We start from the raw sequence: 15,285 nt of genomic DNA on the forward strand, positions 1-15,285 counted from the left end.
GGCTCTGTCGGCGGGTGGGCGAGGTGGGCGCTGGCGAGGCATCGGCAGGGTGCAGTACCGTGCAGTGCCTGGTGGTGGTGCTGGTGCAGCCCCCCCGAGCGCACCGACGCCGCGCCGCTCTGCACTGGCAGAGCCGAGAGGTTACCCTGGAGGGATTCAGGCGACGACGGCGGGCCGAGGATATCGGCATCTTGGCGTGGTAGACGCCGAGATGTCGCCGATGGCGATGACGGGGGATTCGGATCGCAGTCGTCGAGATTCCCGGGGGCGGAGGGTAGCGAGCGATGCAAGCCGCGGGGCGGGGGCGACGAGCCGGCGCTCGGCGCCCTGCACGCCGACGCACGACATCGCCGCCGCCAGCCTCCAGGCCGAGCCCGCGTCCGCCGTGCGTCCCACGCCGCCGCCGCCGACACCACAGTACCTCGTCGCCGACCCGGGGCGATACTCGTGTCTGGCGTGCAGAGCAGGCACGCGGGCCCGCTGCCTCCGCAGCGGTAGAGGCATCGCGGCCACCGTGCGCGGCCTGGCTGGCACGCGGCGTCCCCCCGGCCCCGCTCGGGGGCAGAAGGTGCCGCCGACAGGCCGTGCGACCGCACCGAGCATCCTCCGCTCCGTCAACGCGGCGACGTGCTTCCGCCCCGGGCTGGACACGGCACGAGGCTTGACGCGGCGGCGGGTCGCGACGCTCGCGCCCGGCGGCGAGGCATGGTACGTCCCCCACCTGGCCCACCTGGCCCGCGCCCCCACGTCGCGCCGCTGCATCCCTGCCCTGTGCCTCGTGCGAAGGGGCAGCATCCGGCCCGCCTCTGATGCGCTCATCTCGGCGGGCCCGCAACGCGTGCAGCGGGTACTTTGGGCGGGGCCGGTGTGAGCTGTGCCAAGTGCACGCCGCCACGCCGCCGTGATGTCTGCCACGGTGAATCAATATCAAATCCTCAATGCATCCTGGTTCCAGCTCGCAGCTCGCAGTACCCACCCCACACCCACCCACACCCACTTTACCCCCGCGGCATGCCAAGAGACGCACAAGCGAGCCCGCCCGCCTGCCAACCGGTGCTGTGCCCCGCCCTCCCACTCGGGTGAATGCGCAGCACCTGCCCTTGGCGCGTTTGGCGCGCCACGCGCAGCCGTCAGCCGTTACCCACCCACCAACCACCCCCGTCGCTACCCGTCTCTACCTCACAGACAACGAGTGGCATCCCTCCCCCGCCTACCCCTCCCTACAACGACAGCATCTATACTTGGGCGCCGAGGCCGCCCAAAACCAAAAACTAACCGAATAACAAACCGTTATACAACCATGTCAAAATGTAAACAGAGCCAGGCCCCAACCACCCGCTTAGGCGTGGTGGACCCCAACTCCGGTTGCGCCAACCGACACCGCTCCGTTCGCATACGGCGCTGGCGGCGGGCCAGCCGCGCCAAGCGCCGCAGCACCGTCGCCACCCTGCGGAGGCACAGGCACAAACAGGCTCTCGTCGACCGGGTTCCACGGCAACTCGAGCCCCACCCAAGGCCAGTCTTTCAAAAAGTCGAGCTCGCCTCCGCGCTGGTTGGCGTTGGCGCCCGCACCCGTGCGCTGGTTCCACTGCGGGTCACGCGGGTACGGAACCCCGTGCGGGGCAGAGCCACTGCCGTTCAGCCTCTCGCTGGGCGGGAGCGAGGATCCGTCACTCGGCGGGTAGAGTCCGTCCTGGCCACGCCGCTGCGATCGAACAAGACGGCGGAGGTACTTTGCGTGCAGAGCCGCACTCGAGTTGGGGTAGGCCGACGCGCTGTCGAGCGTGCTAGCGACGTTGAGAATGAGATCGCGTGTATAGTCGATTTCTGCCGCCTCGAAATCATACAGTTCGGGTGAACGACACAGGCTCCAAAGGAAAGTGGCAGCGTAAAGCGAAAAGTGGAGAAGAGTGTCCGACGCGAATGTCAGCTGCTCCTTGTCGAGGTCGTCAAAGCGGATGAGCACCGACGACGCAGCATCCAGGCAGTGGTGGAATGCCCGGATCGAGCGCAGCTGCACCGCAGTGCTGCCATAGCCCGACGCCGGCGCTGTCGGCGGGATGCGTTCCGCAGGAGGGATCTGAAGCGTCTGATTCAAAATCATCAAGTTGAGGTTGAGCCCAAGCGAGTTGTACCACACTCTGGGCTTGTGAACATAGGCAGGAGAGCCGCCAGCTATGGGCGTCAGCAACAAGTAGCTACCGCTTTCCCCACTCCACTCACCATCGATAATCTCCCGGATCCACGCCTCGGAAGCCGCGGCCCACTCGGCGTTCATAGACTTTGTGAGGACCGAAAGGCTCAGGGCGCTAGGTGTCTTCTCCTCGGTGAGCAACTCGCGGTAGTGGAGATAGCGGCTTCTCAAGTCGGCACTGAACGCCACAAAAGTGTCCATGAGGAGCCGATCAGGAGCCGCGTGCTTGAGCCAAAATGTGCACGTGCTGACGAGCGGATCAGTCGGCGCGATGAGCATGGGCTGGTTGAACTGCATGTGGAAGATCGAGTTGGTCGAGAAGAGCGAGAGCCTGGACCGTTAGGGTGCTCCTTCCTGACGACAGCTACTTACCAGAGTCGCTGGCGCTGCCTAGTTTCGCGTTTTTCCACGCTGCTCATGCGGGCGATTTCGGCCTGCGGCGGCACCCGTCCCAGGTTGAGCTCTCTGGCGAGGATGACGGCCTAAGAGTCGTCAGCGCGAGGCGCCACCACACAATGTCGTCACGACGTACGCGGTTAAAGAAGAAAGCGGCCTTCTCGTCATCGGGCTCTTTCCACAAACTGAGGGCAAGCACGGCTTGTACCACCTCAATCGTGCTCACGGCCTCGGCAAACGCCCACGTCAAGTGGTCGCGAGCAAGGACAACAATGTCGTGATGCACCGAACTGGCCCTCGTCGGCGACTGCGGGTGGCCAGTGATTGTCGACGACAGGTATCTCGACGTGATGCACACTGTTACGGGTTCAGCACGTGTGCCTCATTCGTGAGAACTCACAAATGACGGTATACAGGAAGGGCGCTTCCTCCCTTACGACGTCTGCAGCGCGTTAGAACCCAGGCACCGCACGGCCCCGCCCTCGACGACAACGCACCATGAGTGTGCACGACGGGGTCGACGATCGGCATCGCCGCGTTGAAATGCTTGATGAACCTGAAGCGGTGTCAATATGGCACCATCGGCCGATGGGTTGTTACACGTACGCGGCAAACAACACCCGGGCGTCCTCGAGAGAGATGTAGCCACTGGACACTGGGTCGCCCGCATGATGACCATTGGCGATATGAGCGTGATGGTGGTGTGTCGCCGCGTGGTGGTCGTCGTGATCGCGCTCGGCGCCAAGGCAGCCGGCGACGCCATCCCTAGTTGCCTCCGTCCTGTCATCCTCCGAGTAGGCTTCCTCGTCGTCGGCCTCGTCCCACGGCTCGGCATGCACCATGCTCCGCAGACTCATGGACGCCTGTACTCTGACCTGATTCGACGTGTCGCGCTCACGTTCCCGGTCGTTGCCGCGCTCGCGATCCCGACCGCCATCGTGGTCCGTCGGCATGTTGTCGAGGCCCACGAAAGGGAACCGGTTGAAGAGGGCTCGCTCTGGAGACGCGTTTCGCGGACGGTCCCAGTAGCCCGCCGGCGGTGGTGTCCGAAGCCTGGCGGGGACCGCCTGTGGCCGAGGGTACGGTTGCGGCGAGGCATCAATGTGAGGATGCTTGGGTGGCGGTGTGTCGACGTCGCTCGGCAACCTGGCGCCGCATGTCAGTACCCGATTGTAGCCAGGGCCCAAAAACTGGCCAACGTGTGCTACTTACGGCTGCTTGCGCTTTCTACCACGGTTGTGCTTCTTGAACACGCATTCTAGGGACATGCGAGAGCATCGCTGGCATGGTCTGACGTGCTCGGGGTCGTCGGGGGCGGGGTGGCATCGGATCTGGTGTACCGTGTCAGCACCCTTGCTTGGCCTCGGCTTGTCCGGTCCCCTCTCGGGCAGTTGTTTGCTGTGCGAGCCATGCACCGCGCTGTCTTGGACCTTGCCTCGGCCACCCAACCCAACCTACCTTGTGCCTCCTGCACTCGTTGCAGGCCTGTGACCCGCGCTCGACTGCGCGTAGCTTTGGCTTTGATTCTTGGTTTGGGCTTGTCGAGCTGGAGAGGTTGCCAGCGCTTGGTGAGATTGGGCCGGAATGGCTGCGATGGTCTTGGTCCATGTGCGCAAGCGAGGTGGATATCGAGTGATTGGGGGGTGGGTGGGTGGGCTGTAGGCTGTTGTGGTGGTCGAGATGGGAAGCGAAGGGAGAGAAGGGCAGAAGTTTGTCGAATTGGCCGTTTTGCGTTTAGAGAGGGAGAGTTGGTCGAGCCAAGAGACTGAAAAGAGATGGCCGTGGTGGGGGGGAGGAAGAAAGGACGAGAGAGGCAACAGCTAGACGAGACGAGGTGAGATTCCAAAGAAGGATCCGGTTGGCGGAAACGGGGGGGGGACGAAGGGAGGGGGGGTTACGGACGGCTTTGTTGGTCGTTGGTGGTCGTCTCGGCTGTCGTGACTCTTGTTGGACAAGATGGAGATTGCAGTGCAGTGCAGGTGCTTTGATTGACTGGGTCGGCGCTTGGCTTTGCTGGCGATTGCTAGCTGCTAGCTGGGCTGCTCGCTGTTTAGAGGCCGGATAGATTGGGGGAAGGGGGGAAAGGGGAGAGGAGAGGGGGGAAGACGAGTGTAGGAATGTGGGGGTGAGTGAGCGAGTGGGTTGAGTGGGCAGGCAGCCAACAAGACTATTGTGGCAATGGTAATCAAAAGTCCAACTCTAGTCGCACAGCGGCATTCGCTTTGCATCAGGTAGAGTAGAGCACGGCGGGGCGGGGCACACTGCACCCACCCACTGCACGCAACGACTCGTCGCCGTCGGCTGCGGCTGCGGCGGCGGCGGCGCGGGGCATCAACGGTGGCAATGGGGGGCAAGCCTGTCGCCCCCCCGCCCGCCCCCTAATCGCTCGCGACTTTTGGCCCGCGGCGACCAAAGGAAATTCGAGGAACGGGCACTTCGGTCCAAATACCCGATAGTAATCAGACCCATTACAACTGCGCAACGGTAACCTCCTTGCCTCGTTTGTGCATAGACACACGGCGACGCAACCCCCTCCCTCCCCCATCGGCCCCGTCTCCCTCCTCGTGCTCTCCTGCTCCTGCTCCCCCTTCCCCCCTTGACCCCGTTCCCCCCGTTCCCCAATCTCCCTGCTTGGCAGAGGCAGAAACGACCCTGGATACCTCGGCGCCCGGCACATTACTGCACTGACCAAGCCCTCGGCGCGGCATCGCTGCTCACTGGCTGGGCTCGCCGCCGCGCTCGCTGCCCAACCAACTCTCTGCGATATCCAAAGAGTAGCACTGTGCGCCGCGCTTGGAATGCGCAATGGCCGATGAGAAAGCACTGCACCCGCGTCCGTGACACTGCTGCCGCGCGCCTTACTTGGCACCCTCGCCCCCCACTCGGCCTCTAGGCCTCTTCTACTCGGGCACTTCATTCCACGCTTGCTTGTTTTGCATCGTGCTTGCCAGCAACCAGCCAGTGACAAGGCCAATGCCTGGACTGACTGCGTTTCCTCCCCCACGGCAACGCAGATCAACCCAAATCCAAATGCAGGCGCAACCCTGAACGCAGTGAACCGAGGTATCATGACACCGACTGACCAGTGCCGACATCTAGGTCTAGTGCCGTGGCTTTCCGCGTAGGCCGTGGGCCGTGGGGTGTCGACGGTGGGTTTTACCTGACTGGTGGCTCAGGAAACGGCGGCTGGGGTGTCGCGCGTGAAATGGTGCCCAAGGTCGGGGCTCAAAGACGGTCGGGCTTCGGACATCGGGGGCCAACACAGGGAAGGCAAGGGAGCGGAGGGGGAGGGAGAAGAGGCAAGGGCCGCGCATTCTGCGCAACGCCGAGCCTCGCTCGTCTGCCCACTCGGGCCCCCCAAAGCATCGCTGCAATCAAGATCTGTCCAGTGGGTCTTTGGTTACGCGGCGCGTCGTGCGTGCTGGCGTAGAGCTTGAGAGCTTGCCGCGCTTCCCTCATTGGGGATATACCCGCCAAAGGTGACAGGGGAAATCGCCAATTGGCCGCGCGGCCGTGTGCGTGCGTGCGTGCCGTGTGTGCGTGAGGGTAGGTGGTGGGCCTTGCCGCGAGATGCTTGCTGCGCCGTGCTGCTCCTGCTGCCGCCGCCTCCGCCACCGCCGCCGCCGCCTGGCGTGCGCGTCCTGGGCTTGCTCGCCTTTGAGGGGATGCCGCGGAACATGGCTGGCCCCGTGCCGTTTCCGCCCAAATCAGATCTCTCTCTGCCCATCGGCCGCGAGCTTGGTCTCACCCGCAGAGAAACCTGAAAGAACGGTCATTTCCCTTGCAGCCACACGACCGCGCAGAACACCACCGCCGCCGAGGGGGCGTAGCCCGACAGCCATGGCCGCGGCAGCGCGAATAGGCTGAACGACAAGGCAAGGGCGAGGCGAGTCGAGTGACTGCGCGGGCGAGCCGAGTGGCCGGAGTGCCCCGAGTGCCGTGTCAAACGCTCGGCTGCTGGCGGCCCACTCCGTGTCCGTGTCCGTGTCTTGGTCCGGGTCGGGGGCCGGGGCATGGTTAACCGACAAGACCCGCTGGTTGGATGCCTGCCCAGTGCTTGTTCCAGAACTGGACAAACTGGACGGCGAGCCAAGCCAGCCCTGATATCTCCAACCACTCAGAGCGCGACTTTGCCCACCTTGCGCAGGCTGGGGCCACAGACCTCCCCAATCAACGGCGACGCCGGCGCGGCTGACGGCCTGACGGACCAAAGGCTAACCAATCTCACACCGTCGCCGCGACCGTCTCTCATTTCGCCAGTCTACACCCACACGACTCACCCTAGGCGTTCGGCTCGTTGCCCGGCGCGCCGCTTACCCCTTTGCTTGTTCTCGCAGCGAACGCAGCGCAGCCAGCACTCACTCGCCTTGCTCGGCAACAACCCGACGCAAGACGGCAAACACAGGGCAGACAAATCCCACACCACCGTCATGGGCTTTGACGCACTCGTTCTCGGTGCAGGCGGTGCGTCACCACACACTACCCCGCTGAGACCAATGCAGTCTATGGCCTGTCGATTGCGACCGAGCTCACGAACCGCGGCTTGAAGGTGGCCATTGTCGCGCGCGACCTCCCAGAGGACCTGACGAGCACTGGCTTTGCAAGCCCCTGGGCCGTGAGTCTGCGTCGTCGTCGTCGTCGGCACCGGCGCCGCCGGTGCCGCCGCCCGCATGGTGCCGCGCAGCAGCCGGAGAAGCTCGGCCACAGCCCGAGCCAGGTCGGCTGCAGCACGCTCGCACCGGGTGGACCATGTGCATCAACTGACCGATGCAGGGATGCAACTGGCAGTCGTTTGAGGTGGCCGGGACGCCAGACGCCGAGTGGGACGCCATCACGTTCAAGAAACTCGCTGTCGTCGCGCGCGAGCACCCAGACCTGTGCAAGCTCATCCCGTTTGTCGTCGTGTCCGACGACCCCAACGAGCCGCTGCCGTGGTACAGCTCGCTTGTGCCCAATGTGAGTGCCTGTGTGCTCCACTCCGCGCGGTCGGACTGCGGTTTGTGGCGCGGCGCTTAGTGGCAGAGTGGGTCGAGGGTCGCAGTCGATCGGCGACACTGGGTCACCGATCCGTCGCTTAGCACCCGGCATTCAACTGGACCGATGCTCGCATGCTCGACCGACCTGGCGCAGCGCAGTGCAGTGCTCACGCGCCACAGTGCAGGAAGATTGACGCGACGCCCGAGGCGCCGCTGCCCGGCGGCTTCCCCACGAGCATCAACTTTGACTCGTACATCCTGCATGCGCCAAACTACCTGCAGCACCTAGCCAAGGGGCTGCGCGACCGCGGCGTGCCGATTATCCGGCGCCGGCTGGCGTCGCTCGACGAGGCGTACGACCTGCCCGAGACAGGCTCGGTCGACCTCGTCGTCAACGCCCTGGCCCTCGGCAACCGCTCGCTCATTGGCGTCGAAGACGACAAGATGTACCCTGCCGGCGGGCAGACTGTGCTCGTCAAGGCGCCGCTCGTCAACACCTGCGTCATGTCAGTGGACAAGGTGTTCGACCCCTTGCCGGGCACGACGGGCCCCGCCCCGATCTCCGAGATGGCCTACATCATCCCGCGCCCCGGGCCAGAGGGCACCGTAATCCTGGGCGGGACGTACAACCGGGACAACCACAGCGTGCTGCCCGACCTCGCGACGGCCGAGCGCATCCTGCAGGACTGCTACGCCCTCGAGCCGCTGCTCGCCGGGCCGGGGGGCAAGTCGTGGCGCGACATCGAGGTCGTGGCGCACAACGTCGGGCTCCGGCCGGCGCGCAAGGGCGGCGTGCGGCTCGAGGTCGAGCAGCGCGAGCTCGGCGGCGCGCCGGCGGGCGCCCACGCCCACCTCGCGCCGCCGTCGCGCGCGCCCCGCAGGCGCAAGGTCGCCGTCGTGCACGCGTACGGGCCGGGCGGGAAGGGGTGAGTGGCCTGAGCGACGAGGGCGAGGAGTGGGGCGGGCGTAATTAACGCTGCAGATACCAAAGCTCGATCGGGCTGGCCGAGAAGGCGGCGGATTTGGTCGTCGGGCAGCTGGCGCGGGTGCCGGCGGCGTCAAAGTTGTAACTCGTGGGGAAGCTGAAGACAAGAAATCTAGATGCATCGGGGAGTGACGCCGCCGACGCGCCGGCGCCGCCGACACTATCTCGGCTGTGGTAGTGGCGGGCTGTTCCAGAAGCGCACCGCCGGGGGTCAGTGCGGCGCGGTGTGGCGTTGCGCAGAACACCCCCGGAAGAGTCGGAGTGGGCGGGGGTGTGGGCGGGGTGTGTGCGCGGCGGTGCGTGCGGTGTGGTGTGTGCGCGTCGCCGGGTATCGGGTGCGAGGTACATGCAGGGGGGTCTGTGGGCCGCGATGGCGTGTGGCTCGCGAACAGTCGCCAAACGTCGGCACGCGTGCTCGCGTGCCGCATGTGTTGGGAGATACCGCCCGGCCATCGACGAGCACTAGTATCGTTGTGTCGTACAAATCCCTACGACGCGCTTAGCTCTGCCCGACGCGCCTGCTATCATCCTTGCGCAAAGCACCAAAAACACGTCTACTACCCCGGTGGCCAGCCGGAGGTTCGCAAACTACTACTCCCAATCCTGGGAGGTTCGTTCCGTGTTTTTGTTTTTGTTTTGGTTGTTTGGTTTGGTTTGGGTTGTTTTTGGTTTGGTTTGGTTTGTATTGTATTGGGGTGGTTTCGTTTGGGTTGTAGGTTATTACTGTTTTAGGTCTGACCCTCACCCGGAGGATCACTGGATCAGACCAGGATTGAGCGGGGATCGAACCCGGGAGGTTGTTTTACAGCGGAGCTGGCGAGGCTGGGAGCTGATGGTGCTAACCATTCGGCCAGGGGAATCCACCACCTGGCCGTTGCTGACGGCACGCTGGCGTGCATATGTCCCGGCCGCCAAGATGCATGCACCACCCACCCTGCCACCGGCCACCGGCCACACTACACACCGTGCCCTACCTGCATAACCATTACAACACGCACACGCTGTACACTCTCACAAGGCATACCGGAACCCGAGATTCTCCACGTCGGTGCGGTCGCTAAAGTCGCCCTCCGCCGGGTCGTACCGCTCCCCCAGGGCGGCCTGGCGCGCGTCGCGGCGGCGGTTCTCCCGCACATAGTAGCAGCGCAGCGCAAAGCTCATTGGCACGGCGAGCGAGAAGCAGATGATGCAGGTCAGCATGCCGGAGCGGTAGGGCGGGTCCTCTGTCGCCCTGAACAGGTGCGGGCCGATAATGTTGCCGACGGCGTACGCGACAAAGATCATGGCCCCGACGACGAGCTTCTTCGTGTACCCCGCCACGTTGGCGCCGGGCGCGCCGAAGATGATGCCGTACGCGGCGACGTACGACCCCATGATGTAGTACCCGAACAGCAGGGCGCCGGGCGCCGCGCGGCGGTACTGGATCACCGTGCCGACGATGGAGGGGAGCATCTGGGGTGTGAGCGGGGAGAGGGTGCGCCACGCACGTAGCCCATCATGACGTAGCAGCGCGAGTGGGGGACGACGCGCGCAATGTACGCGCCGGAGAGGGGGAAGATGACCTGCATGACGGCCTGCGGGAGGCCGTAGAGGATCGTCTTGAACGCGCTGTAGCCGTAGGATTGGAGCTGGGGTGAGTGGGGACGGGCGGTGGGCTTACGATCAGGTGAAGGAAGACTGCGACGCCGCCGTTTGGGATTGCTGGGGCGGGCGTTAGCTTGGAGCGGGGGGGGTCGGTGTGGCCTGGCCACGACCACTACACCGCTCGCCGGCGAGCGCATGCCACGACCGCCACACCGCTCGCCGGCTCGCTGCGCTCGCCAGCTCGCGCACTCACTAATACACAGCGTGATGACAAAATACGCCCACCCCTGCGGATCCCGCCACGGCAGCAGCGCCTCGGCCACCTGGCCCCACTTCCACGTGCGGTCGTGCAAACTCGCCTTGTTGCCGCGGACGCGCTCGACGGCGACGTGCCGCTCGTGCGGCGTGAGCCAGGCCCACGTTGCCGGTGACTCCGGGCACAGGAGCAGAAACACGGCGGCAAAGCTGACCGTGATCATTCCGTTGAGCAGGAAGATCCACGCCCAGTTGGGCAGGCCGCGCACGTGCACGTGGCCCATGGCGTAGCTGATCAGCGCGCCGGTGAACGAGCCGAGCCCGTTGCAGCAGTACCAGAAGCCTACGCGGAGCGGCTGCTCGTCGCGCGCGTAGAAGCGCGCGAAGAGGAGCACGAAGCCGGGGGTCACGAGGGATTCTGAGGCGCCGAGCAGCGTGCGCAGCGCCGCCATGCCGCCGAAACTGCGCGGCGCGGCCATGCACATGAGCAGGACGCCCCAGACGGCCACGAGCGCGCCCATGAGCTTGGATATCGGCAGCCGCTGCAGCAGCCACGAGCCGGGGAACTCGAAGACGAGGTAGCCGAAGAAGTAGACGCTCCCGAGGAGCTGGTACTCCTTGGGCGTGAGGTGCAGGTCGCGCCGGAAGGAGAAGACGGCGGCGTAGCTGGAGGAGGGGGCGGGTCAGCGCGGGCGGACAGCGCGGGCGGACGGTAGACCCACCTCATGGCCGAGCGGTCAATGTACTGGAGGGTATACGCGCCCATCGTGAGCGGGATGAGCACCTGGGGTGGGTTAGCTGGGCCGGCGGCGCACGCACCATGTCGATCTTGCGGAGCACGCGCGCGTTGTCGGCGGGGGATATGGGCGCGGGCGGCGGGTCGTCGGCGGCCTTGGGCGCGGCGGCGGCGGCGGTGCCGGTGAGCAGCTCGTGCTCGTCGGCCGGCGGGGGCGCGGCCATGGTGCGGGGAGGGGCAGGTACGGCCGCTTGGACGCGGTCCTCCTGCCTCGATAGTGTCGGACGTGCTCGTCGCGTGTCGGGAGTTGTCGACGTCGAGGACAAGACAATAGACGGAGGAGACTTGCGCCATCGCGGTTTGCAGCACGTGACCTCGCTTCGGCGTGATGTCAGAGGTTAGCGATGTCAGCCAGGTGAGGACGTCGAGCGGGCTCGGGGCAGAGTCAGCGGCGTAGGTGTCGGCGCTCAGAGGCTCAGCGCAGGACGCAGACGAAGACACGCGCGTCGAGCGTCGAGGACGACCCCCTTGGCGCCGGCTCACCGCACCGACTCACCGACGTCGCCCAGCACAGCGGGGGTATTTAACAACCTCGGCATTCAAGACCCAAGTGGCCGAGTCGGCTCCCTCCCTCTCTTCGCTCTCCCGCGTCCCTCGCGGCCGTCCATCGGCCTCTACTCGACGGCCGGGCCGACCGACCACAGGGCGCCGAGGCAATTGGCCCGCCGACCGACCGAGCGACGGCGCGACGGCGCGACATATAACCCTAGCGGCGCTGGGCCAGGTGCCCCCCCGACCGGACCCCCCCACCCCCCCCCACCATGGTGACCACCCCCGCCATAGCCCCGGGCGACATGACGGCCGACCAGCTGGCCCTGCGCACCAGCGCGCGGGTCACGGCGTCGACGGCGCACGGGCCCGTCGTCGGCGGGCGCGTGCGCAACGGCGTGCAAGTGTTCCTCAGTGCGCCGCGCCTCGTGCTCCCCCACTAACCCCAGACGTGCCGTACGGGCTCGACGTGCCGCGCTGGGCCGACCCGGCGCCGCTGCCCCCCTCCTTCCGCTACACTGGCGAGTACACCGCCGACGGCGCGTACTGCGCGCAGCCGGGGCGCAGCTACACCGCGCACAGTGGGTCTCCCCGCGGCAGCGCTGACCCCAGTCCCCCTGCGCGACAGGCTCGGGGGCGGCACGCCGACCGAGAACCCGTTCTTCGCCGACATCTACGTGCCCTCTGGCGTTGACCTCGCCGCCGTCGGCGCGGGGCACCCGCGCCTCCCGGTCCGCGTCTTCATCCACGGCGGCTTCCTCCAGTTCGGGAGCACCTCGGGCCAGTACAACCAGCAGTTCTTCGCAGCCGAAGCCCGCACCGAGGTCCGCGTGCTCCTCGCGCACCGGCTCAGCGCGCTCGGCTTCCTCGCGAGCGCGAGGGCCGGCGTGCACGGCAACTACGGGTTCAAGGACGTGTGGCTGGGTCTGGAGTGGGTGCGCGAGCACATCGGCTCGTTCGGCGGCGACCCGGCCAGCGTCCACCTCTCCGGGCTCAGCGGGGGCGCGCACGTCGTGCACCAGCTGCTCCATCGCGCCGCGGCGCTGTCCCCCGCCCGCGCGCCGTTCGCCACCGCGCTCCTCCAGTCCAACGCGATCCTCGCCGACGCCGTGGCGCCGCGCGACCGCGAGGCCCAGTTCGGCGCCTTCTGCCGCGCGCTCGGCGCGGACCCGGACTCTCCCGCAATCCTAGCCGAGCTGCGCGACACGCGCCGCTTCCCCACCGCGGCGCTCGTCGCCGCCGTCGAGGCAATGGGCCACCACTCGACGTTCCGCGGCGTCGTTGAGCCCGGCTGGATCCGCGCAGACCAGATGGCGTTCCAGCGCGGGCCGATGGGCCAAGCCCTCGCAGCGGCGGGCGTGCGTGCCGTGCTCGCAGGCGACGTGCGGGACGAGGCCGCGTTCTACGCGCTCGTGCACGACGTGAGCGCGCCGGAGGACCTGCTGCCAAACGTGGCGCGGTACTACCCCGAGGGCGTGGCCGCGCGCCTGCTGGCGGCCTACGAGCCACTAGGGGCCGGCGCCGACGCCGCCGACTGCGCCGCGCGCCTCGGCCGCGCCCTCGCCGACGGCCAGGTCCACCTCCCCGTCCGCGTGCTGTGCCGCGACCTCGCACGCGCGCTCCCGACGATCCGGTACGCCGTCGAGCTGGTGCCGCGCGCGCTGGGGACGCGCGGGGTCGTCACGCACGGCAGCGACACCGCGCTGCAGCACCTCCGGCGCTCGGTGCTCGCGCCCGATGAGGAGGCGGCCGCCGTGGCGTGGCACGACGCGCTGTGGGGCGAGGCGGCGAGGGTGATGGACGGCACGTTTGTGCAGCGCCCCGACGACGAGGTGCTCCTGCTCGCCAAGGACGGGCAGGTGCGCTGGGCGCACGACTGGCGCTGGGAGCAGCTCCGCGCCGTCGAGGCGGCGGTTTTGGGCTAGTTGTACCACTATACATAATGCACATGCTACTCGTTGGTGCGGTGGGCGGCGTGTGGGGGGCGCGGGGGAGGCAGCCCAGGCTCGGCTCGATGGGTCGAGCGACGACGATGGTGCCCGCTAGCGACGAGGGAGGGAGACGTGCTAGAGCGCGCGTGGCGCCGTGCCAGCACCCGGCTACATGTCGATACGCGCCTCGCTGGCCGCAATGCCGCCACCGCCGGCGCTGGCACCGCCGTCACCACCCCCGCCCCCACCGCCGCGGCCACGACCGCGATTCCGCCCTCCCCCACCACCACCCCCGCCGCCCCCACCGCTCTTCTCCTCGCGCGGCGGACGCTCCTTGCGCGGCTTGGGCGCACTGCCCTCGGCGCCGGCACCAGCGGCACCCGCCGCAGGCGCACCCGCTCCAGCCCCCGCCGCATCCGCAGCCCCACCCCCCTCGCCGTCCTTGCGATTCCGTCCACGGTTCCCTCGGGCCCGGCTCTTCTTCTCGCCGTCCTTCTTCTCGCCCTCGGCCGCCTCGCCCTCCCCCGCCGCCGCGGCCCCCGCCTCCCCCGGCTCCTTCTTCTTCCCCTTGGGCTTCTTCTTCTTGTCCTTGCCCTCCTTGCCCTCCTTGCCGTTGGCGTTGGCGCTGCCCGCGCCCGCCCCGCTGCGCTTGCTGTCCGCGCTCGTGTCGTCAGCCGGCGCGATCAGCACCTCGCGCCCCTTGCCGGCGACCATGATGACCCCGCCCGTCTTGTCGCGCGGCGCGCGCTTGGACGCGGCTTCCGAGATCGCAGCGAGCGCGGCCGCCTTTGCGCCCTCGCCCTTCTCGCCCTTGTCCTTGCCCTTCTTCTTCGACTTGGACTTGGACTTGGACGCGGCGGCGCGCAGCGCGTCTAATAACGGCGTCGTGGTCGGCTGGGCCGCGGGGGCTGGGGTAAGCGCACGCGCAACTCGTCACCCACTAGACGTCTCGACCACTGGCGCCGGCTCGTTCGCCCTAGCCTCGAGGCTCTCAAGGAACGAGACGTAGTCGGGGTCTGGGGTCAGCTCGCCCCTCAACCCAACCCACCCTTCTCAATAGTCCCCTGCCGCTCGTCCTTCTTCGGCTTGGTCTTGAACGGCGTCTTCTCGACGGGCGCAAACTCAACGACGGCCTGGTACTCGTCCCCTTTGCGTGAGCTCGCTCCCAAGCCCCAACCCACCAGCCTTGGAGCGGAAGAGGTGCCCGTCAAACCCGGTGTGGAAGGCGACGAGCGAGTCGACGTCCGCCATGAGCGCGTACGCGCGCGAGTGGACCGGGTGCTGGCCGTAGCTGCGGCGCGGCGTGAGCGGGGGGGTGCGCAGCGCCAGATACTTACGCATCGCCGGGCCGGCCGGGCACGTAGCGCGTCCACTGGGCCTTGCCCTCGACGTACGGCGCGACGGCCTTCCAGAACACGTCGGCCGGCAGCGTGGGCGGCAGGCGGCGCACGACGAGCTTGAGGCGCGCGGCTGGCGCCTTGTCGCCGCGGTTGCGGGGCATGGTTGTTGGGGGGCGGGGGGGCAAGTTGGTATCAAAGTGTTGACAACAAAGTGGGCCGGCGGCGTCATTTTGAGCGGCAAACGGCCAACGAGCCAACGGCGACATCCGCGACGGAGCCCTCCACCTCGCCCTCTCGACATCGTCTCCTCTTCCCATCTCCCCTCCCGTCTCCCCCCGC

The 15,285-nt window shown here is 67.1% G+C and overlaps 5 protein-coding genes across 5 annotated transcripts; 2 read left to right on the top strand and 3 right to left on the bottom strand.

Moving 5' to 3' along the window:
• Nucleotides 1-1,339: 1,339 nt before the first annotated feature.
• On the bottom strand, nucleotides 1,340-3,858 carry Q8F55_007792 (uncharacterized protein; the record flags this gene model as incomplete). The annotated part of the gene is made up of 8 exons (XM_069356212.1): nucleotides 1,340-2,175; nucleotides 2,224-2,525; nucleotides 2,567-2,676; nucleotides 2,727-2,947; nucleotides 2,991-3,032; nucleotides 3,088-3,146; nucleotides 3,197-3,736; nucleotides 3,803-3,858. The coding sequence occupies 8 exons, from the start codon at nucleotides 3,856-3,858 to the stop codon at nucleotides 1,340-1,342; spliced, it is 2,166 nt and encodes a 721-aa protein (XP_069206053.1).
• A 3,162-nt stretch (nucleotides 3,859-7,020) lies between these two features.
• Q8F55_007793 (uncharacterized protein) lies at nucleotides 7,021-8,636 on the top strand (the record flags this gene model as incomplete). The annotated part of the gene is made up of 5 exons (XM_069356213.1): nucleotides 7,021-7,054; nucleotides 7,093-7,205; nucleotides 7,364-7,546; nucleotides 7,747-8,492; nucleotides 8,549-8,636. 5 exons carry the CDS (start codon nucleotides 7,021-7,023, stop codon nucleotides 8,634-8,636), a joined length of 1,164 nt encoding a protein of 387 aa, XP_069206054.1.
• A 926-nt stretch (nucleotides 8,637-9,562) lies between these two features.
• On the bottom strand, nucleotides 9,563-11,350 carry Q8F55_007794 (uncharacterized protein; the record flags this gene model as incomplete). Its single annotated transcript, XM_069356214.1, has 6 exons — nucleotides 9,563-10,003; nucleotides 10,039-10,179; nucleotides 10,212-10,252; nucleotides 10,389-11,056; nucleotides 11,113-11,174; nucleotides 11,210-11,350. The coding sequence occupies 6 exons, from the start codon at nucleotides 11,348-11,350 to the stop codon at nucleotides 9,563-9,565; spliced, it is 1,494 nt and encodes a 497-aa protein (XP_069206055.1).
• Nucleotides 11,351-11,947: 597 nt separating this feature from the next.
• On the top strand, nucleotides 11,948-13,600 carry Q8F55_007795 (uncharacterized protein; the record flags this gene model as incomplete). The annotated part of the gene is made up of 3 exons (XM_069356215.1): nucleotides 11,948-12,089; nucleotides 12,125-12,256; nucleotides 12,288-13,600. The coding sequence occupies 3 exons, from the start codon at nucleotides 11,948-11,950 to the stop codon at nucleotides 13,598-13,600; spliced, it is 1,587 nt and encodes a 528-aa protein (XP_069206056.1).
• Nucleotides 13,601-13,774: 174 nt separating this feature from the next.
• Q8F55_007796 (uncharacterized protein) lies at nucleotides 13,775-15,107 on the bottom strand (the record flags this gene model as incomplete). The annotated part of the gene is made up of 5 exons (XM_069356216.1): nucleotides 13,775-14,514; nucleotides 14,548-14,622; nucleotides 14,655-14,753; nucleotides 14,788-14,897; nucleotides 14,944-15,107. 5 exons carry the CDS (start codon nucleotides 15,105-15,107, stop codon nucleotides 13,775-13,777), a joined length of 1,188 nt encoding a protein of 395 aa, XP_069206057.1.
• Nucleotides 15,108-15,285: the final 178 nt, after the last annotated feature.

The sequence above is a fragment of the Vanrija albida genome, assembly GCF_041260175.1.
Source record: "Vanrija albida strain AlHP1 chromosome Unknown contig_6, whole genome shotgun sequence".
NCBI lineage: Eukaryota > Fungi > Basidiomycota > Tremellomycetes > Trichosporonales > Trichosporonaceae > Vanrija > Vanrija albida.